At 41.0% G+C, this 23,459-nt stretch overlaps 2 protein-coding genes across 2 annotated transcripts; both read right to left on the minus strand.

Moving 5' to 3' along the window:
• Positions 1 to 2,785: 2,785 nt before the first annotated feature.
• Positions 2,786 to 16,858, minus strand: LOC147884743 (pentatricopeptide repeat-containing protein At1g11290, chloroplastic-like). Its single transcript, XM_087397212.1, has 3 exons — positions 16,315 to 16,858; positions 15,392 to 16,158; positions 2,786 to 2,944 (listed from the first exon to the last, which is right to left on the minus strand). The coding sequence occupies exons 1-3, from the start codon at positions 16,856 to 16,858 to the stop codon at positions 2,786 to 2,788; spliced, it is 1,470 nt and encodes a 489-aa protein (XP_087253338.1).
• A 379-nt stretch (positions 16,859 to 17,237) lies between these two features.
• LOC147884744 (pentatricopeptide repeat-containing protein At2g03880, mitochondrial-like) lies at positions 17,238 to 18,570 on the minus strand. The gene is made up of 2 exons (XM_087397213.1): positions 18,490 to 18,570; positions 17,238 to 18,392 (listed from the first exon to the last, which is right to left on the minus strand). Exons 1-2 carry the CDS (start codon positions 18,568 to 18,570, stop codon positions 17,238 to 17,240), a joined length of 1,236 nt encoding a protein of 411 aa, XP_087253339.1.
• Positions 18,571 to 23,459: the final 4,889 nt, after the last annotated feature.

A 23,459-nucleotide genomic window follows, 5' to 3' on the forward strand; every position in this document is an offset into this window, starting at 1 on the left:
CCTGCTGTAAGATGACAATGTGGGTCTTCACTACTTGGTTCTTGGTCATGGGCCTGCATCATAGAAGCTCTTGCATGTACCTCTTGCTACCACCTTTTTTAGATTTTGTGGGCCCCATGGACCAAAAAATCCATGAAACAGTCCTCCATGAGATTAGCATGCATAGGTGCCTACTCTTGTAGTCTGATAAAGAGCCATAGGCTGGGTGAATGCAGTGACCCAAGGCCTCCTATACATCAATCCAATTGGTAGCAGATGGGCTTATTGCTTCTCTAGTGGTTTTCTTACCTTTTAGAGATGCAAGGAGGGAGGAAATATGTAGAGACAGGTTGGGGAGCTGCTGGATCTAAGAGGTGTGACCATCATTGAAGTTCATGAGATTGTCATAGATCTGATCGTTGGTCGAGTTTCTTGTATGCTTCTGGGTCCTCTACTCCTTGGCCCTATTCACCTAGGAGCTTTATGGAAATGAAGGATAGGGTGGTCATTTGGGGGGCCATAAGAGGCATCGTGACCTTTTGCTACCCTATGTCAATTTCCTTTTACTGTGCTCATTCCTGTTTGATCTATTGCCATTGGGAGGATGCCCTTGCCTCCTCCTCATGTTGATGCTTTTTTTCTTCTTGCGTTGATGGTGCTTGAGCTTCCTAGATGGGTTTTGGATATAATCAAGTGTCCATTGCACCACAGGACCAACACAAATCTACTTTTTCCACAAAGTGGGGGTTTTATGCTTCAAGGGTGATGCTTTTTGGGTCACTAATGCCCCCGCAACATTCCAAAGGCTTATGATCATGGCATTTAAGGAGGGACACCCTAGAGATTTTCTTGGACAACTTGTGAGTTCATTCCAAGTGGGATGACCATCTTAAGTACCTGATATTGGTATTCAAAAGATACCATCTCTATAATATTTTCCTCAATCCCTCAAATTGCTAGCAATTCTGGGTTAAACATGGGGTCATCTTAGGGCATGTAGTGTCTAAGAATAGGTATCTCCATAGATTATAATAAAATTGAACTTATCTTGGAGTTATCCCCACCCACCAATGTGAAGGGAGTACAAAGGTTTACCTGGCACACGGGCTACTATCATAGATTCATATACAATCATGTTGAGATTGCCCACCCATTCTATAAATTGTTGGTCATCTTCTATTGGACAAAAGAGTGCCAACCCTCCTACAAAACCCTTGTCCTAGCCTCAGTCCCAATTTTACGTTCACCTAATTGGGGGTGGTCTTCCATGTCCATATCGATGCTTCAAAATTTGCAATAGGGTGCATGTTGGTGCAACCAGACGAGTACAACTTGGATTACTCGATATATTTTGCACGTCGCCAGCTAAACGAGGCCAAAATGAATTATACCACCACGGAGCGAGAAGGACTAACCATGGTTTATGTGGAAAGGTGGTTTGACCACACTCTGCAAAATAAGTACTTAAAGGAAGATGATCTCACGCTATTATATAGCATAAGAAACATGAAGTGCAAATTGAAATATCAAGGAATGGGTCCTTATCATGACATGGAAATAACACCACAAGAGTCCTATAGGATTGTGACCCTGAAGAAACTGAGATGAATGGATATATCAACGACAACAATCTTAAATGCTATTATGGTCCCCTGGCTCTCCAGACACTGTAGGCCATCCATCATGAGAAGGATATTAAGAAGGAAGTCACTCGTATGAAGCGACAAGCGATAGATGAAGCTAGGGCTCAACAGGCTAAAGCAAAGAACTCAAAGTTATTAACAATTTGTAAGGCATCTATATAGGGGTTAAAACCTCTGGAGGATCCCACCATTGCCCCTACTAGGGTACAAGTGGATTTTTAGTTGTGCAGGGAAACAATTTGTTCAATAGAAGCCTTCATCAAGTTACCCAAGATCAAGCCACAACCTTATATCCCATGAGATGTGCATTCAACTCCTAAAGTCTGAGGTAACCCTAGATCCCACACTTGTTATGGTACGCGCTATGAATGGAGAGATCTTGCCCACCATAGGTTGTGTAGAATTATGCATATCAATAAATGACTATGCTGATGTTATGTCATGCGTGAAGGTGCCATGGACAAATAGGTCATTCTCGTCAGAACTTGGTGTTAGGTATTCAACAGCCAAATTGATTGGCGTGAATGCACAGCGACACTAAATAGTGAGGGTCACACCTCAATTATCTCGATTGGCTTTGGTATCTCAAGTCCAATGATGACAATTGGCCATTACAACTCCATACTAGCTTCGAGCAGCAAGGTAGCAGCCCCCTTGAATACAATCAAGGCTTCCTTGAGGCCGTTGGTCTCATGCCTCTGGTCTAGAAACTCCCTTGCTACTTGGACCTCAATTTGGTGACCCAATTCATAAATAAATACACTCCATCCATGAAACTCACATCATTCACTAATGAGAACAAGGATCACCCACCACTTCTAGCTGAGCCTCAATAACATCAACGTAGTTCATGGGTTTCTAGTGAGGTTTTAGCCCTTTGTCAATGTCTGGTAGATGGAGCAAAAGTTACTAAAGTGGGTCAACCATGATGCCCGTCACCACAATGGGGCATCCCTTCGATGACATAAAGAACCCCACTTATGTCAAGTTGGCCCTAGTTCTGTGCATGCTCACCAAATTCAAAATGTATGATCACCAAAATGTGGTCATAGCCAACCTCTTGCTCCAACTTCTTGAGCCAATGTAGTTCAAAACAAACTGGATGGACTACTTCTACAACCTTTTATGTCAGTATATTTCCAAGCAAAGCAATCATGGAACTCTTATAGGAGAGTAACCAAAGCTGCCTCTTGCTCAGGAGAGAGGTCATCAGCTATATACACTGGCTTAAGATCTCTGCCATCTGGTGCCAGGTCCATTTCCTTGACCTTAATCGGACCATCATACCCTTGATGCTTTCCCTCTTTGGCAATTTTCTCGGCCTGCTCAAGAAGTATCTTGCGGTCTTGGATCGTATATGCCTTGAAGTGGTTGGGGACTTGATGTAGGCAACCTCCTCATCTTCCCAAGCCTTTGGTGAGGGTTGCTTCTCTGGGGAATGATTCTTGGGGGTTTTGGCCTTTGGTGCCTTATCTTTCCATGGTAGGCCAACTTTCAATGAAAGCTCGGAGGTTTTTACTCTTCTTTTAAGGAGCCTTGATTCTATGTAGCCTGACGCCTCAATTAGTCAAGAACTAGCACTGCATGGTGACATCACCCATATACCTCAACCAATGGAGGTATGAATTTACTTTTTACACCCCTTGTACTTCTTTAGGTTCCCTAAGGACATTAATCATATTTAGGGGAACTATTTTTCTAGGAACCTAGGGATTGTGGGCTGCCATTTTCATCCCTATACTCTCAACCATGTCTATTGTAGTGAGGACATGCATCTCTTTTTGTGAGAACTTAGGCTGAGGCAATCAAACCTCTCCACATGGGACATTGGGTCTCCTTCACCTAAGAATTTTGCGATGAGTTTAGAGATTATGACCGGCTTATTCCTTGAAGGTTTGGTATCCCTTCTAGTAAAGGTTGGTGGCATAGCCCCCCTTCTTGGTGCTTGCACTAGGATCCTCATAGCTTTGTCAATAAGCACCATCTATGGTGCAAGAGGATTTACTAGTGGGGGAGGAACTGCCCCATAAGTAGGTTGTTTTTTTGGAGGAGTATAAAAGGTTGTAGGTCAAACAAAGGTAGGATTAACAGTTCCTGACCCACTAGGTCCTAGGCCTAGCATATATGGTGGGCTTGGTCTTACCAGTTGCACTGGTGGTGGCCTAGGCATGGTCACACTTAGGTTGGGCAATGTCTATATGGAGCAGCTTTTGAGTATGGACTATTCTCTAAGCCGCCTCCCCAAGTTGGATACAACGGAGGTCGAGAAGCCAACATTCTAGGCAATGTATCCTCCTAGATTCATTTTGCTCATTCATTTGTGCCATCGGATTTTGTGGCTGATAGGCACTTGGCATCCTTGGCTCAAAGGTATCACTAAATGATTGTCCTCCGTAGTAGAAGTGTACATGCAGTGTCATAGTACTCACTGGTATGGCGGGAATTGGTACACTCCACATAGATTTTGTAATGGTTGGTTGGGGTGGGCCCTATGGCTCCTCTAGCACTCAATTTTATGTGCCAAATGGATTTACCATCTCAACTAGTTCTAACAGTCCAAACCTTCCCATCATGTTGGAAAAAGATTTCAGAGCAGAGAGGATGTGGTAGAAGGGATGGGGGAATGGGGTCGAATTGAGCTAGAATTAGGAGCCATTGAGGCTCTCAGATTTGGGCGTTCACCCTTTTCTTCATCAAAACTCATGGAATCCTCTAAGCTAGAGATACTAGGTCCATGTACAGAATGTGAGCTCAGTGCATAATTCTTGGATTGAACTATTGCTAAGCTAGGCACTTGGATGGACAAGATGTTGTTGGAAGCACCATCTTCCAGTTCAGGCTTAGATGGAAGCACCCTTCTGGACCTTAGGTGCATGTAGGTGGATCAATGCAGATGGATACCTGAGCAAGCACTAGCAGGCAGGTCAACTTACTAGTGTCAATCAACTACCTAGTAATTCACCATGCATTGGATTATACCAATGCTCATCGGATCTCACTCAGGTCCTTGTCATTACATGCTTGGAATACATTCAGGTAGGCGGTCCTCTGTGTAGTACCCGACTCAGTGGAAAATAAGTTGCCGGATAATGGATGGGCCTTCCATGTCTAGAGGTTGACCCAGATGATTTCATCATCCTTGCAGAAATAGAACCTATTTGATGACCAATTGTGGACTACTAGTCTTGCCGCGTGCATGAAGGGTCTTCCCAAAATAACATCATAACCATCAGGCTACCCATGGAAATCCATTACCACAAACCAGACATGGTAGGTGAGGCCAAATGTTTTGATCTTAATGTCCCTTAATACCCCTACAGGTTGGGCGGTTGCACCATCAGCTAACTTGCCAACTGAGTTGGTGTTTTGGAGGTTGGGACTTCCCCATTTGGCCTAGAATTCTTTAGTGAGGTGATGCTAACAAAAACTCCTCCATCCAAGAACACTTGCTTTGGTCGGTGATTGGGAACATGGCATTGGTGTCGTCTATGTACTAGACTCTTCAGTAGGCCTGGCTCATTTGCAAGGACTTTCGCTGCTTTGGCAGCCATCTTGGTCCCTTTGCTTGAGTTTCTTAGCATAGTATCTCAGTTAGGAGCTTTTTATAATTTAGATTGCTTATTTAATTGATTTTTTCTTGGTGTAGTGCACTATGTTCAATGCTATATGGTGTGAGGGCAAGCATTTTTGAACACAACGGATTGATGATAAGAGAAACACACAAGATTGCGGTGTAGATAGTTTGGCAAGGGTTGATCTCATTGAGGATGAGATTGAACCGTAGCCCCACAATTGATATTGGCAAAACTATTTTACATATTGTCTCATTCTCCTCATTTCACTTAATTCTTGTATATGTGGGCTTGCAAAAAATTATGTGCTTTGGTAATCATGGGCAATGTTTGGAAAGCAATGATGTACACCAAAATCTCACTTTCTGTATTCTCTGGAGTGCGTCTATTTACGCGTCTAAATGCGCGTCTGATTCTCAGTGTAAACGCGCAAATACACGCGCTAATAAACGGGATGTTAAACGGGCCCATATTTTCTCAGGTCAAATGCGTAAATAGACGCGGTGATTTACGCGCAAATAGACGAGCGTTTAGCCGCGCCTATAGACGCGCCCGTAATTTCTCTACTAAAGCAACGCCTGTAGATGCGCCCGCTATTTTGCGCGTCTACCAAGCACGTCTATAGTTGCTTTGTGTTGTTGTGGGTGGGTGCATTGTAAGTTCAATGAAGGTACGTTGAGGTGTGCCATGGTTGTGTACATCTTCATAACACGCATTTTCATAACGACATGGTTACCAGAATCTTCATTTGATATATCATCTTGTTGCAAGGGCTATTAATTATTCCTTGACCATAGAAGTACCATTAATAGAATCGTCAGTAATAAATATTGTAAGACATTGTCTTCTTAAATAGCTTTTGTATCATTAGGCTTTTCCTTTATTTTTTGCCTCCTTAAGATACGAGAGCAAAAATCTCTCTTTTCTCTCAACAAAAAAGTTATAGAATAGAGAAAATGGTCAATGAATGAAATGATGACTCTCTTCCTCACAAAAGCCTTCTCATGTCTCTCTAAATGAAGATCTCTCAAAGAGAACACTCAAACTCTCAAAGAATGACAAAAATCTCAAAGGAAGACTATTGAATGGAAATATCTCTTGAAGGAAACTCTCCAAGAAGAACTCTTTAAATCTTCAACTCTCTCACTCAAAGATCTCATATTGGATATGGTGATGCCTCAAACAATGAGGGCTTATTGCCTCAACAACATGCAACACCATTGGCTATGATACCATGGTAACAAAAATGAGAGAGGGAGAGAGAGGAGTGCACACAAGATACTAACATATCCCAAGGAATACATGGACCCCTCAGGGTTAGGGTTAAAGTTTGTCCCATAACCCTTATGGTGTAATTTACACACCATTCTCAACAATGCACACATAGATTTCGTTACAACATTATGTTTTTACAAATGCACAAGCACACCAGATGCACACACACGAATCTCTCTCTCTCTCTCTCTCTCTCTCTCTCACACACACACACACACACACACACACACACACATAGCTAGCTTCAACTTTTAGCTCTCATATGCTATCTCTATACCTAGAGATAGTGGAATTTCCATGTTGATGCTCCAAATATTATCAACATATGGTTAAAATTTAGGTCTACAGTGGGAGAATATTTTTGCCTTATCTTTGCTTTATCTATAAAAGCTGTATATTTGCTAAAAGATTTCCTTTCTAGAAATGTTTGATTTTGTAACAGAAAGCATGATGTGCTTTCTTCTTCTCTCTGCTATAAAGAGAGACTTGTTGTCTCCTTGTTGTAAACATTCAAGATATACAATTACTCTTTTGAGCTTTTTGTGTTCTTTCTTTCAATTGTTTAACAAGCATTTTGTTGACCAATTTTATTAATGTATGACATCGTGCAACAATATATAATTTCTTATCATATATTATGTTGAAATCACACATAGCTAGCTTCAATTTTCATCTCTCATATGCAATAATTATGGATGTCCACCTTGCATACATTTAAGGACAGTCTTCTTCAATCCCATGACCACTCACATTGGTTATAAGTACCAAAATTAAAAGAGCTCTATTAAAGTTTGGCAATTGTGATAGTGTGCATGTCTATAATCACTTGTACTAGCAGGCTTACACAATTATATTACATTTTTTGTTAAGTCTTTGTTTATGAATCTAAAATGCCATGAAATTATCATCTTTGATCACATTATTTTTTACATCAAGTTTTTTTATGACATTCTAGTTTGTAAGTGGAGTAATTTTAGTTTGCTTGTGAAGTGAGAGAGCAAGAAATTGCAAGGAAAAACTGCATGGACCAAAGGCTATTGACCCAAAAGCTTTCATGTTGAAAAGAGGATCTATGTTTTCATACACTTGATTGGAAATACCTTTACACTTACCTGGTGCTAAAAGCTTGAGCCAGTTAGGTATAGCTATTCAAGAGCATAGTACTTAATTTCTTGTTGTGATAATAAACTAAGATGCATATATTAACTAAACATTTCAAAGTTTTCCCTAATCCCTTAATAATACAAGTAGATTTATCATCTACATTCACTTTGTACTCCAAATATTATCAACATATGGCTAAAATTTAGGTCTACAATGGGAGAATATTTTCACCTTATCTTTGCTTTATCTACAAAAGCTGTATATTTGCTAAAAGATTTTCTTTCTAGAAATGTTTGATTTTGTATTAAAAAGCATGATGTGCTTTCTTCTTCTCTCTGCTATAAAGAGAGACTTGTTGTCTCCTTGTTGTAAACATTCAAGATATACAATTACTCTTTTGAGCTTTTTGTGTGCTTTCTTTCAATTGTTTAACAAGCATTTTGTTGACCAATTTTATTAATGTATGACATTGTGCAACAATATATAATTTCTTATCATATATTATGTTGTAATCACACATAGCTAGCTTCAATTTTCATCTCTCATATGCAATAATTATGGATGTCCACCTTGCATAAATTTAAGAACAGTCTTCTTCAATCCCATGACCACTCACATTGGTTATAAGTACCAAAATTAAAAGAGCTCTATTAAAGTTTGGCAATTGTGACAGTGCGCATGTCTATAATCACTTGTACTAGCAGGCTTACACACTTATATTACATTTTTTGTCAAGTCTTTGTTTATGAATCTAAAATGCCATGAAATTATCATCTTTGATCACATTATTTTTTAAAGAAAGTTTTTTCATGACATTCTAGTTTGTAAGTGGAGTAATTTTAGTTTACTTGTGAAGTGAGAGAACAAGAAATTGCAAGGAAAAGCTGCATGGACCAAAGGCTATTGACCCAGAAGCTTTCATGTTGAAAAGAGGATCTATGTTTTCATACACTTGATTGGAAATACCTTTACACTTACCTGGTGCTAAAAGCTTGAGCCAGTTAGGTATAGCTATTCAAGAGCATAGTACTTAATTTCTTGTTGTGATAATAAACTAAGATGCATATATTAACTAAACATTTCAAAGTTTTCCCTAATCCCTTAATAATACAAGTAGATTTATCATCTACATTCACTTTGTACTCCAAAGATTATCAACATATGGCTAAACTTTAGGTCTACAATGGGAGAATATTTTCACCTTATCTTTGCTTTATCTACAAAAGCTGTATATTTGCTAAATGATTTTCTTTCTAGAAATGTTTGATTTTGTAACAAAAAGCATGATGTGCTTTCTTCTTCTCTCTACTATAAAGAGAGACTTGTTGTCTCCTTGTTGTAAACATTCAAGATATACAATTACTCTTTTGAGCTTTTTGTGTGCTTTCTTTCAATTGTTTAACAAGCATTTTGTTGACCAATTTTATTAATGTATGACATTGTGCAACAATATATAATTTCTTATCATATATTATGTTGTAATCACACATAGCTAGCTTCAATTTTCATCTCTCATATGCAATAATTATGGATGTCCACCTTGCATAAATTTAAGGACAGTCTTCTTCAATCCCATGACCACTCACATTGGTTATAAGTACCAAAATTAAAAGAGCTCTATTAAAGTTTGGGCAATTGTGACAGTGCGCATGTCTATAATCACTTGTACTAGTAGGCTTACACACTTATATTACATTTTTTGTCAAGTCTTTGTTTATGAATCTAAAATGCCATGAAATTATCATCTTTGATCACATTATTTTTTAAAATAAAGTTTTTTCATGACATTCTAGTTTGTAAGTGGAGTAATTTTAGTTTACTTGTGAAGTGAGAGAGCAAGAAATTGCAAGGAAAAACTGCATGGACCAAAGGCTATTGACCTAGAAGCTTTCATGTTGAAAAGAGAATCTATATTTTCATACACTTGATTGGAAATACCTTTACACTTACCTGGTGCTAAAAGCTTGAGCCAGTTAGGTGTAGCTATTCAAGAGCATAGTACTTAATTTCTTGTTGTGATAATAAACTAAGATGCATATATTAACTAAACATTTCAAAGTTTTCCCTCATCCCTTAATAATACAAGTATATTTATCATCTACATTCACTTTGTACTCCAAAGATTATCAACATATGGCTAAAATTTAGGTCTATAGTGGGAGAATATTTTCGCCTTATCTTTGCTTTGTATACAAAAGCTGTATATTTGCTAAAAGATTTTCTTTCTAGAAATGTTTGATTTTCTAACAGAAAGCATGATGTGCTTTCTTCTTCTCTCTACTATAAAGAGAGACTTGTTTTCTCCTTGTTGTAAACATTCAAGATATACAATTATTATTTTGAGCTTTTTGTGTGCTTTCTTTCAATGTTTAACAAGCATTTTGTTGACCAATTTTATTAATGTATGACATTGTGCAACAATACATAATTTCTTATCATATATTATGTTGTAATCACGCATAGCTAGCTTCAATTTTCATCTCTCATATGCAATAATTATGGATGTCCACCTTGCATAAATTTAAGGACAGTCTTCTTCAATCCCATGACTATTCACATTGGTTATAAGTACCAAACTTAAAAGAGCTCTATTAAAGTTTGGCAATTGTGACAGTGTGCATGTCTATAATCACTTGTACTAGCAGGCTTACACAATTATATTACATTTTTTGTCAAGTCTTTGTTTATGAATCTAAAATGCCATGAAATTATCATCTTTGATCACATTATTTTTTAAATCAAGTTTTTTTATGACATTCTAGTTTGTAAGTGGAGTAATTTTAGTTTGCTTGTGAAGTGAGAGAGTAAGAAATTGCAAGGAAAAACTACATGGACCAAAGGCTATTGACCCAAAAGCTTTCATGTTGAAAAGAGGATCTATATTTTCATACACTTGATTGGAAATACCTTTACACTTACCTGGTGCTAAAAGCTTGAGCCAGTTAGGTGTAGCTATTCAAGAGCATAGTACTAAATTTCTTGTTGTGATAATAAACTAAGATGCATATATTAACTAAACATTTCAAAGTTTTCCCTAATCCCTTAATAATACAAGTAGATTTATCATCTGCATTCACTTTGTACTCTAATGTTTTCAAAGTGTCACTCGATTGCAAACTATTTCTTTGCTCTACTGTAAGTCCACCTCGATGCATGACCATGATGCAATGTAGTCCAATAGTGTGAGTCCACCTTGATGCATGACCATGATGAAATCTAGTCCGCCTTGGGGCAAGCATCATAAAAGATATTATAAGTCATTAGACCACGACTTAGTACACCATGCTCATCATTAATGCATGTAGCATTGCACTCTTATAAACTTCAATGATCCCTAAAATATTTTTTAGGAGCATATTATAATATGTATGAATGTATGAACCAATGTACATAATAATATTGTCATGTTTTGAAATAACTAATCTTTTTATTTGGATTGGCCCCTCGCGAGTTGCAGCTCTCTCTCTCTCTCTCACTCTGAGAGAGAGAGAGAGAGAGAGAATTGGTTTTTTAGCGAACTAATTGTCATGTGTACGGATTGGTATCTGACGTCTATTAGGTTACATAAGACTAGCTCAAGTAGCCTGGGGAGGCCTAGAGGTAGGCAGGCTTGATTCTCAGGTTGAGTGGCAAGGGTACAAACTAGTTAGAGGTCTTCGCTATTTTTGGCGCATTGGGTTCGAGTCTATAAAAGGGGCTTAGAGGTTCAGTTATCAGGGAGCCGGTAGGAGCAAGTCTCATTCCCAAGTGCTAGGTTTGGATTGAGTCACGGACGTGCGCCTGCATCTTAGCATGCCCAAGGCCCAGCAGTAGATCTCGGGCCTCTAGGCGCCACCTAGTGGTATGGACACCAGGTTGGTTAGGATCTAGTTGGGAGTTCATGCCAGTAGCTCAACTCGTGGGGGGACATCTCCTGATTCAGGATCGCATCCCATAGATGTCATCATTGGGTGGTGAGCAGCCTGCTTAGATTCCTCATGTTTGGTGTGTTCTTGTGTTTGCTTGTAGATCAGAGGTTTCAAGAGTGCTGGGGACATTTCAATTGGTATCAGAGCCAACTGCTGAGGTAGGAATTTCTGTTACGAGAAATTTTGGACGTGATTTCCTCCAAGTATGCCTCAATTTTTAAATTCATGTTCATGCCTTGCAAGTGCTTGTTGGTTCATCGTGTAAGGGTTGTGGTTCTAGATTGTGAAAGAAGGAAGGAGAGAGAGATAGAAAAGGGTGAATTCGTTCATAGATGCAAAGGGCTGAGAGAGAGAGAGAGTGGTGTAGTTAGGAGGGAGCAATGAGGTTCGGAGAGGTGCGAAGGGAGCCGGTAGGAAAGTGTGGAGCTAGGCGGACCCTAGAGATCCTATGCAGCTGGTTGCATAGAGAACATGTTGACATGTAGACGGGGAACACGGATAGATGCACAGCAAGTTGGAGCGAGATCGTGATCTGGGTCAGTTGCTATTCAGAAGGGCTGGAGGCTAAGAAACACCATCTCCTCTAAGTTTGGAGGGTGGGCTTTTGAAAAGCAGAGCTTTCTAAAAGCCTACTTACCTGCCTTATAACTCCGCTACTTCGTCTCTTACTCCAAGCCCGTGGACTGCCCATGCTTCAAGCTTCTCCATGCCATCTTGTTCGAGAGCCTGTTACATTGTACGGCCTACTACTAACATTCATAAAGAACAGCCAGGAGCAGAGGAGTAATCGGGTTCAGAGATTCGGGATGAACGTCTTCGTATGAGCCTACCTGTTCATTCGGCTAGCCTTTCCTTTCTTTCGTCACCTCCTATCTGGCCAGCCTTCACTTCATTCCTGTCTCCTAGCTCCGAGCCCACCTGTTGCTTCTCTTCTCTAGCCTACTTTCTTCATCAATTATGGCTGATTCCGTAGACCCTGGGCTTGTAATGGGTGATCAAGATGTGAATTATCAGGCAAATATGATGACCAGAGCCTCTACGATGATTTGATTACGAGGACTGCACCACTACTCTCAATGAAAAGTTTGAGCGAGTTGATGCGAATCAAACGGGGTTAGCATAGCGACTCCAAGAGACTCAAACTTCACTCTCACTTTTGACTAGCATTGTTCAAGCGCTCACGCAGGTGGATGCTTTGGCTTCAGTGTTAGGTCTAAATATCACTCCAGATCCTTACCTCGGAGATCAGAAATCCCGAACCAAGGAGGTGGTTGACACTTGGTTCCACAAGTGGCAAGTACACTTCCAGTTTCACCCTTACCCAGATGAAAAGAGGATGCAGCTTGCAGCAAGGTAGATGTAAGGGAAGGCTTTATTGTCACGGTGGAGGAACTATAACCAAATCCTGTAACATGGATCAAATTCAAAGAGGTCTTCAGGAAAGAGTTTCTGAAGAGGGAGGAAGATTATGATATCGTAGGAAAGCTCAAGGCCCTCGATATGTCCAAGCTGAATTTCACTTTTGATGTCTATCTTCAGAGGTTTCATAATTTGCAGAGCAGAGCTACAAACATGGTCCAGTCACCTCGTTAGGTTTCTTTGTGGATGGTTTGCCTGACTCATACAAGCTACCGATCAAGAATAACAAGTGTATTACTTTGCAAGAGGCCATAAACCATGCGTGCATCAATGATGATACCATGGCCAGCACAAAGGGAACCACTACTGCCGACACGAGTGGAAAGAACAAGAGGAAGTTTCAGTCTCTACAACTAGTACCGGGGAGTCGAAGTCAATAGACAATGCCTCCAAGAATAACTCGAGATCAGACGAAGAATGGTTGAGCCCGTTTCCTACGCACCTTGAAGTTAAAGAAAGAAGGACATTGCTTCATATGCGAGGAGCGGGGCCACACTTGGAATGATTGTCCTAAGCACAAGAACTAGATATAAGAGCTGAGACCAAAGCTGCTTGCGGGACAAGGTACCAAAGCTAAGGAAGCTAACCGAGTTTTGATGACAGGTATTTCTCTAAATGTCATTACCCCTAAGCGCGAGAACCAGATGTAAGAGCTGAGACTAAAGCTCCTTGCGGGACAAGGTACCAAAGCTAAGGGAGCTAATCAAGTTTCGATGATAGGTATTTCTCTAAATCTCACTACCTGTCCACTTTCTTGTAATTGCACTTTTAATAATTCGTTATTTGGCCCCCATGACCTTTTCCGAGTTTATGAAGAAGTAAGGGACTAAAGAGTTCACATTGTCTTTGACCCGGACAGCTCTCACAATTTTGTTAATTACAAACTTGTGCAGAGGATGGACCTATCCACGACACCTAGCGATCACACCTAAGAGGTGCAGCTTCTAGCTGGAAAGAAGTTTTGGGATCGTAAGGTCCCCGCACTTTCTATCCGGATTCAAGACTACACACATGCTATGTCATGCACTTGGAACATGTAGACTTGTTAATCAGAATAGAGTGGTTTAAAACCATGATATTCAGATTGGATGGAAAGAGCATACACTCTCTTTTTTGGATAAGGACACCCAATTTTATATTCAGTATGATAATATCCCCTCTTCTCAGGGACCTATTGTATCTACGATGCAACTTCGAAATATAATAAACACTTCTCATTATGATGTGTATCAGTGTGTATTGATTCCGCTTTCTTCATTTGTTGTCTCTATTAATATCAAAATGATTTAAGTGTGTTTGAATACCATGAATTGAGAATGTTGTTGGAAGATTTCATGGATGTATTCCCTGCTCAAGTGCCGGAAGGTTTACCTCAAGAAAGGGCAGTAGATCATCGCATAGATTTAGTGCCTGGGGCTCAACCTATTAGTATTCCACCTTATAGGATGAGCCAGCTTGAGGAGGATGAGTTAGCTTCACAGCTACAAGATTATCTGAATATGGGCTATATTCGCCCAAGTAAGTCACCATGGGGTGCACCTGTCCTTTTAAGAAAGAAGAAAGAGAATGTGTGTAGATTATAAACAACTGAATAAAGTAACAATTAAGAATCCATACCCTTTTCCTCGTTCCGATGATTTGATAGACCGTATGGCTGGAGCGAAGTACTTCACTAAGATTGATTTGCGTACGGCTTATCACCAAATCCGCATCTATGCTAAACACATAGATAGAACCACATTCGGAACTAGGTATGGCCACTCTGAGTTTCTCGTATTATCTTTTGGTTTGACCAATGCTCCTGCTACCTTCCAACAAATGATGAATGATTTGTTTTGAGATTTTTTGGGCAAATTCGTTGTCATGTTCTTAGATGACATCTTGGTATATAGCCAAACGCTAGAGGATCACATTGGACATCTCCGGATTGTCTTAGTTATTCTAAGACAACATAAGCTCTATGCCAAGATGAGTAAATGTGACTTGTTTATGAAGGAGATCATTTACTTAGGGCACAGATTTCTTTTGAAGGTATTAGCATTGATCTAGATCGTATCCAGAAGGTTTTGAAATGACCCATCCCTCAAACAGTGAAGTAACTTTGTTCTTTCCTAGGATTTATGGTTTTTCTATGGAAGTCTGTGCGTGATTATTTGAACATCACAGCACCCTTGACCAACACATTGAAAGGTCGTGGACACAGGTCTACCAAGCGGATCTCTTGGAATGATGCATTAAACAAGGTTTTTGAAACCTTGAAGCTAGCTATCAAGGAAGCTTCTGTTCTTGCATTACCCAATCCTACCCAACCTTATGTTTTAGAGGCCGATGCGAGTGATTTTGCAATTGGGGCAACTTTATTCCAAGAGGGCAGACCTGTAGCTTTTGAGAGTAAAAAGCTAAGTTGCTTTCCAGTATGCAGGGCTGCTGTGCTGCCACATAAGTTTAAAAGCGCACAGAAGGTCCAGCTGTCTGGTAACAAATCTAGCACTTGCATTTGTGCGTAAAGTCCTAAAGCCTCCTCATTGGCTTCTTGCTCAGCATACCCCAAGATAATAGTGGCCCGGGTAACAACATTACGGTAGGGCAACTCGTCAAAGACACAGCGTGCATCCTTCATGCTCCCACAGTATGTGTACATATCCACCAAGATGCTTCCCACGTATACATCTGACTCACATCTTCTCTGTACTATTTGGGAGTGTATGGCTCTACCTTTCTCTAGACATCCTAGTTTTTCAACTTTCCCGTCAACTGGCTTCCCCTCTTCCAGTGCTGCCAGGGTACTGCAAGCCTTCAAAGCACCCACAAAAGTTTGACAATCTGGTGTGATGCCTTCCTGTCGCATCAGTGCATACAATTCCAAAGCCAGAGCACCCTCTCCCTGTTTTCCATACCCCATGATCATGGCAGTCCAGGAAACCACATCACAATGAGGCAATTCATCAAAGACGTATTCTGCATCCTCCATGCTCCCACAGTTCATGTACAAATCCACCAGGCAGTTTTGCACAAATGCATCCGCCTCAAAACCAGCTTTTACTGCCTGAGAATGGATGGCTCTACCTTGCTCCAGAAATCCTAGTTTCACAAATTTCCCATCAGCTTTCCCCTCTGCCACGGGTGCAAGGCTGCTGCAAGCCTTCAATGCACCAACAAAGGTTCGATGATCTGGTGTAACACCTTCTTGTTTCATCTGTGTCCACAATTCCAAGGCCAGGGCACCCTCTTCCCAAGTGCTATAACCCAGGATCATAGCTGTCCAAGAAGTTACATCACGATAAGGCAATTAATCAAACACACACCATGCATCCTCCAAGTTTCCACAGTTCATATACATATCCACCAAGGTAGTTCCCACAAATACATCTGACTCAAAGGCACTCTTCACCACTTGCGAGTGAATAGTCCTACCCTTTTCCAGGCATCCAAATTTTTTAGATGTCCCATCGACTTGCTTCCCCCCTTCCACTGCTTCCATGCTACTGCAAGCCTTCAATGCACCAAGAAAGGTTCGATGATCTGGAGTAAAGCCTTCGTGTTGCATCTGTGCATACAATTCCAAAGCCAATGCGCCCACTTCCTGCTTACTATATCCCAGGATCATGACGTTAAAGGAAACCAGATTACGGTAAGGCAATTCATCAAAGATGCATCGGGCATCCTTCATGCTTCTACATTTTGCGTACATATCCACCAAGGTGTTTCCCACAAATGCATTTGACTCAAAGTCAGTTTTCACTAGTTGAGAGTGGATGGCTCTACCTTTCTCCAGGCCTCCTGTTTTCACAAATTTCCAATTGGCATGCTTCCTGTCATCCACTGCTGCCAGGCTACTACAAGCTTTCAATGCACCAATAAATGTTCGATTATCTGGATTGACACCTTCCTGTCGCATACATGAATACAATTCCAAAGCCAGTGCACCCTCTTCGTGCTTGCTAAAGTACAGGATCATGGCATTCCAGGAAACAACATCAGGGTGAGGCGATCCGTCAAACACATTTCATGCATCTTCCATGCTCCCACATTTTGTGTACATATCCACCAAGGTGTTTCCAACGTATATGTTTGACTCGAAAACATTCTTTACTACTTGAGAATGAATGGCTCTACCTTTCTCTAGGCACCCAATACTCACAGATTTGTTATCACCTCCCTTTTCCAGGAAACCAAATCACAATTTGGGAAAAGATCAAAGGCACACCGTGCATCCTCCATGCTTCCACATTTGCCATACATATCCACCAGCATGTTTCCTATGAACACGTTTAACTCAAAGCCGCATTTTACAACTTGGGAGTGGATGGCCCTACCTCTCTTCAGGCATTGTCTCTCTACAAATTTCTATCCATTTGCTTCCCCTCTTCTGATGTTGCCAGACTACTGCAGGCCTTCAATGCACCGCCAAAAGCTCGATGATCTGGTTTGACACTTTCATCTTGCATGTGCACATACAATTCCAAAGCCACAACACAGTCTTCCTTTTCAACATAACCCAAGATCATGGCAGTCCAACAAAACACATAACGATCAGGTAACTCGTCAAAGATGTAACGTGCATCACCCATGCTCCCACACTTTGCATACATATCCACCAATGCAGTTGCCACCAATTTCACGAATTCCCCATCGACAAGCTTCCCCTCTTCTAGTGCTGCCAGGCTACTGTAAGCCTTCAATGCACCAACAAAAGTTCGAGCACCTGGTTGGACACCTTCGTGTTGCATCCGTGCATACAACTCCAAAGCCAGGGCACCCTCGTCCTGATTGCTATGCCCCAGGATCATGGCGTTCCAGCAAATCACATTACGGTAAGGCAAATTGTCAAAGACAGACCATGCATCCTCCAAGGTCCCACATTTTGTGTACATATCTACCAATGTGGTTCCCACAAAGACATCTGACTCAAATCCATACTTTAGCACTTGGTAGTGAACGATCCTACCCTTCTCCAGGGATCCTAATTTCATGAATTTCCCATCAACTTGCATGCCCCCTTCTAGTGCTGCCAGACAACTGCAAGCCTTCAATGTGCCGACAAAAGTTCTAGCACTCACTTGTACACCTTCCTGGTGCATCCGTAAATACAGCTCTAAAGCAAGTGTACACTCTTCCTGCTGGGCATACCCAAGGATCATTATGTTCCATGACACCACATCACGCTTTGGCATGTTCTCAAACACATGGCGGGCATCTGCCATGCTTCCACGTTTTACGCATGCATGCATCAAATTGTTGATTTTAAACAGTGAACGCTCATTTAAATGTTTTGCTGTGAGAGTCCCCTTAATGCCATTCACCTGAGAGTGGATTACATTATCATCTCTAGCTGCACCAAAGAAACCATTGCGACTTTGGAACTTGTCGAGAGCAACCGTTCTGGATGCCTTCTTTGAACCTGCCTCTTTAGCCAATTCTGGAGTCGCCCACCCGTCTATCGAAAGGGCCTTCTTGGAGACTTTATGACTAATACCTGGATCGAGATTGTCCTGAAAGTTTAACCATTGTAAATATGCTTGACAACCGCGATCAAATGTTTTCTAGACCACTCAAATGATTTCTACAATCCTCGCATTGACCACTTACTTTGTTGCTTCCGTTATCCCGCCATTGGTTGGGATCCTTGACATACTCCTCCCATACATGTACCGTACTTACGTGATCCATGGACGAAGCCGATGTACTTAGAGGAGCAAATGAGGTAATCCTCCAGAATTCCCATAGATAGAAGACCACAAAAGTAATGCTTAGACACTTGCCTTTGGCATGCCAATAAAGAATTTCACCAAAAACAAAATCCCTTTTTTTTTTTTTTTTTTGGGTAGGTGGAGGTCTTAGTAAAGGCTTTTCAAATAGAAACGAAAATTGGGATTTGTGTATTTTTTTGAATTTTGGATAATTTGTTGTCACTTTTAGTTAGTATCATTTCCTTGCTCCGTGGTCTTTTTCATGATGGATCTCGAGGCAAGGGAGGCACTTGAACTTTGTTCAGCTTGTTTAGGTAGTACGGAAATTGAAAGTGCCAATAGCGTGCCAATACCAGGTGACCATGCTAAGTGAATTCCATCTGTAGTACTCACGAATGGTTCTACCCTCCCAGCTTCGTGCTACTTCATGTGCTTGCAATGGCGATGCCCTCCACCCTCACTCCCCTTCGCTATGTGTTTTGTACCACCTGTAGCTATGCCACAACAGTAGATAGTCTATGGATTGACAATACACCTTGCTGGGCACACGCCAAGCTCAATTCTTTGCAGGATTCCACTCCTTCTCCGCCTCAGGAGCCTTACATCCAACACGCTCACTCGATTGTGTTCGAGCAAGCCTACAGAGTCAAATTTAGCATTGGAGTTCATTTATCAATGTTGCAAAAGTAGCAATCATTGGGCGCAAAGTATAGCCGTGTTTACACCTGCCCAAGAAGGACCTCGCTTTCATTATTGGTGGATAGTGGTTTGGTGCAAAGCAGCTGTAAGTTTTTATGTCTATCATGGTTCATTATAACAAATGTATGCCTAGAAGACTCTACCATCTCCTAAAATTGTCTATGAATTTGCAACTCTGGAGGTAGATAGCAATAGTTTCTTGCCCTACCTATTAATAACAACATGTATATCAATCTTTGCTCTCAAAAAAACAAAACCATGCTTGAACAAGAAGTAGATCAAAGGAATACACACATGTACAAGCAAATCAAAAGATAGCGTTACCTCACATCTTCATTGGACTAGTGGATATATCAGAACTATAGTATGGCTTTTGTGAAGTAGTCTCCAAAAATTTGATAGTACTTCCGCACACATATGTCAAATACCTATTGCCAACCAAAATGTCTCCTCGGTGGTCTCCAAATTTAAGCAAGTCCATTGCTAATATTTGGTTGGTTTTGACGAGATGCCAAGGCCTGGAACAATTCAACCTTTGTAAGTGCAGCCTGGTGCATGAACTCATGCACTTTGTCACTCAATCCCAAAACACCCATGAAGACAAAGTAGATGTGTTTGCATGGAATGTCCATGATACATCCCTTTCTTTGCATCTCGTTGCATGAAGTCCTTGCAAGAGCATCGTGGAAACTCTGATATTGTCACTATGTATGCAAGGCCTTTTGCGAAAGAACTCTCTATACACACATGAATAGATGCATTTCATTTGGAATAATTATTTTCTCTTGCAGAACTTTAACATTCAAACATTGTGCATTCTGAATCCTCTCCTGAAATCTCTACTTAACTTTGATCGCCACTTTACAATTTGCGCGAACATGACTCATTGCTACCGCACCCTAAAGTGGCTAGGATCACCTCCCGCTGTATATAGCTATATAATGTTTTCCATTCTCTTGTCGTTGGCACGTGTGCTCCCTCCACATGCAAATTGTCGTCCTCCTCAAGCACAAAACCTGCTTGTTGCAACTAGTCCTTTTCATGTATTTTAATGAAAGTCCCAATTGCAACCTTCCACACCCCCAGTGAATGACCACACCCAAGATAGAGACTGATCAACACACCAGGTATGGGCCACAGAGGTATTGCAAAACCACACAAACTGCTCTTTGATACCATTAGGATGTTGTCTTCTACTCTTAAAGCAAGGTGCAAGGACACGCACACCCGCACTTCAACCCATTACATTTCTGAGTGCTCCTCACTTAGTCTTTGTTTCAGCAATAAATACAAAGCATGTGACCACACTACGTGGCCCAGTTCTCCTGAGAACCTAGTTAGTGTCATGCACACCACTCTCTTCATAGATATTGTCATGTTCTTCTGCACTTGATGAGCATGCTCTCCTCCCAACCAACTGGCTGCTTGCTGGTAACATAAATATACTCTAGCCTATGACTATCATACTCCATCATTACAGCAGGAGTGGTAGAGCTTCTTCTCCTTCTAACCTGGGCTTGCTCCATAGATGGCCTTCACACTTTTGGTGTTTGCAGGCCATGACATTGTGAGCCACATCAACAAGCTTTTTTGTAGACACATTGCTAGAAGCCCCTATCATCATCCTCTCCTTCAATTTATCTAGACTAGGACCTGTCTCTAAATGTTTGCTAGTCATGTAAACATTGTAGTGTGCACTTTGCAGTACAGACAATGCTAAGTCTATAGCACTAGCCTCACTTTAGCATATCCATGAACAGCCCGCATGCTGGTCTTTGACAAATTTACAGTATGGACAAATCCACTGTCCTTATGTGCTCAAGAAATGCCCCCCCCCCCCCCTTGGGAAACCCGAATGTCCCACCATGCCAGCCAATTCTCAAGGTCAGGCAACTCACCATCTTTCACGTGCAAAGGTGTCCACCATTTCCTCACAGCCTCCTTGCAATTCTCTTAACATCAGATGCACTCTCCTACAATTTTGCATAGCTGCTTGTGCTCCTCCTAAAATACCATCCTAATGCATCTCTTTGTGTGCTCTACCATGCTCATCTCCCAATCAAAGCTACAAGTTCTCTCCTTACCTTCCATTACATTGGAAGGCCCTCTATTATATATGGTCCTAACTATAAGCCAATTTGCACCCACACCATCTCTGAATTCCGGTAATGGGAACCCATTCTTTATTAATTATTCATTGAGCAGTTGCCAAAACTTAATCTATGCACCTCATGAATTCACATGTAGCAATCGTCTCAGGAGCTCTTGGATGAATGGGTCATAGACGTGGGCACCCATGGTGGACCATCCTCTTACCCAGTGGACATGATCAAAATGCACCCACATTAAGAAAAAAGGGAGCTCATTGGGCCCTGAGAGAAGTCCACAATTTCTTCTTTATTTGTGAGTCCAAAATATGGGAAAATAATTAAATACTCAATAAAATATTCATAAGTACTGTAAACATGTCAAAGGATGAAAGAATAAAGATATTCTTCTATATTCACTCCCATATCTCACGAGCTTTTACATTCAATGCTCCTACAAGCCACGTCTTTCTCTCAATCATTTTCTAGCCATTTCCACGATCATTAAGCTTCTTTGTCAAAACACCATAACTAATCTCACCATAGGATTGTTTTTCAAAGTTTGCCGCCACCATCAAGAATCTTGCCTTATGAAAGTGTAATGAAATTGCGAAGCGATGGAAAAACACTACACTCAAAATGGCAACATTGAACTACAATTCTACAGAACAAGACAACAAGAGATGACAACACCATCTTCATATTGATTTAGCTAAAGAATATGAGCCTCTTCCAAAACGACAATACATAGGCACCATGCAAAGAGAAAACATGAGGAGAGAAGTTTTACAACATATAGACTTATGGTGTGATGGAAAGATTTATCCAAAATGTCTAATCCAAAAATGTCTGCAACATTGTCATGTGTTAACACATAGATCATGCTGATCTCTCCTGCATGTAACTTCTCTCTGACGTAGTGATAGTGAACCTCAATGTGCTTCGTGCGAGCATGAAACACAGGATTCTTTGCCACTGCAATAGCACTTTGACTATCAGTGAGAATTGGAGAAGGACCCTCCAATGAAAGATGAAGATCAGCAAATAAACGACGTAGCCAAACACATTCAAGTGTCACTATGAAAGCTACACTGTACTCAGCTTCACATGAAGAGGTAGCCACTGTAGATTGTTTCTTGCTCAACCAAGAAATACACGCTTTGCCCAAAAAGAAATAATTGCCACTGGTGGACTTCCTAGTGTCATAATCTCCAGCCCAATCTGAGTCACTGTAGGTATGCATCTGCAAGTCACCCCCCCTGGGAAACATCAAGCCAAAAGACTTGGTACCTTGCAAATAACGGAAGATGCGTTTTACAGCCTGCCAATGCATAGTCTTTGGGCTGTGCATATATCTGCTCACCTGAGAAACTGCAAACTGAATATCAGGTTGTGTATTGCAGAGATAAATGAAGCATCCAACAGCCTGACTGTAGAGTGTGACATCAAATGATTCACCTGCTTCATGCATTGTAAGCTTCAGCCGCGACTCCATGGGAGTAGCTATGGGCTTACAATCCTACATGTTGAATCTGTCCAAGAGTTTTTGCACATACTTGGATTGAGACATACCGATGCCACTTTGCTCTTGAGTGAACTAGATCCCCAAATAAAAGTGTAGTAGCCCCAAATCTAACATGTCAAAAGTGGTCTGCAATTCAGCTTTAAAATCTGCAATATTATCTTCATTTGACCCTGTGAGCAGTAAGTCATCTACATAAAGAATGATGACTAAAATATCTACCCCATCCTTCTTGATGTAGAGGGTGCTTTCAGTTGGACTGTTGTGCAGCCCCTTGCTAGTCAAAAAGGCATGAATCTTTGCATACCATGCACGTGGGGCCTGTTTTAGCCCATACAAAGCTTTATTGAGCTTGCATACCTGAAGTGCATTTCCTGAAATTTCAAAGCCTGGAGGTTGTTTGACATAAACCTCTTCCAACAAGGAAGGCTATTTTTATGTCCAACTGATGAACATTCCATTGAAAATTTGCAGCCATTGCAATAACTGACCGGATGGTTGTCATTCTGGATGTAGGAGCAAAAGTGTCCTCATAGTCTATGCCCTTTTTCTGAGCATATC

The sequence above is a fragment of the Dipteris shenzhenensis genome, chromosome 26, assembly GCF_047967505.1.
Source record: "Dipteris shenzhenensis isolate YYH24624 ecotype China chromosome 26, Dip_SZ_1.0, whole genome shotgun sequence".
NCBI lineage: Eukaryota > Viridiplantae > Streptophyta > Polypodiopsida > Gleicheniales > Dipteridaceae > Dipteris > Dipteris shenzhenensis.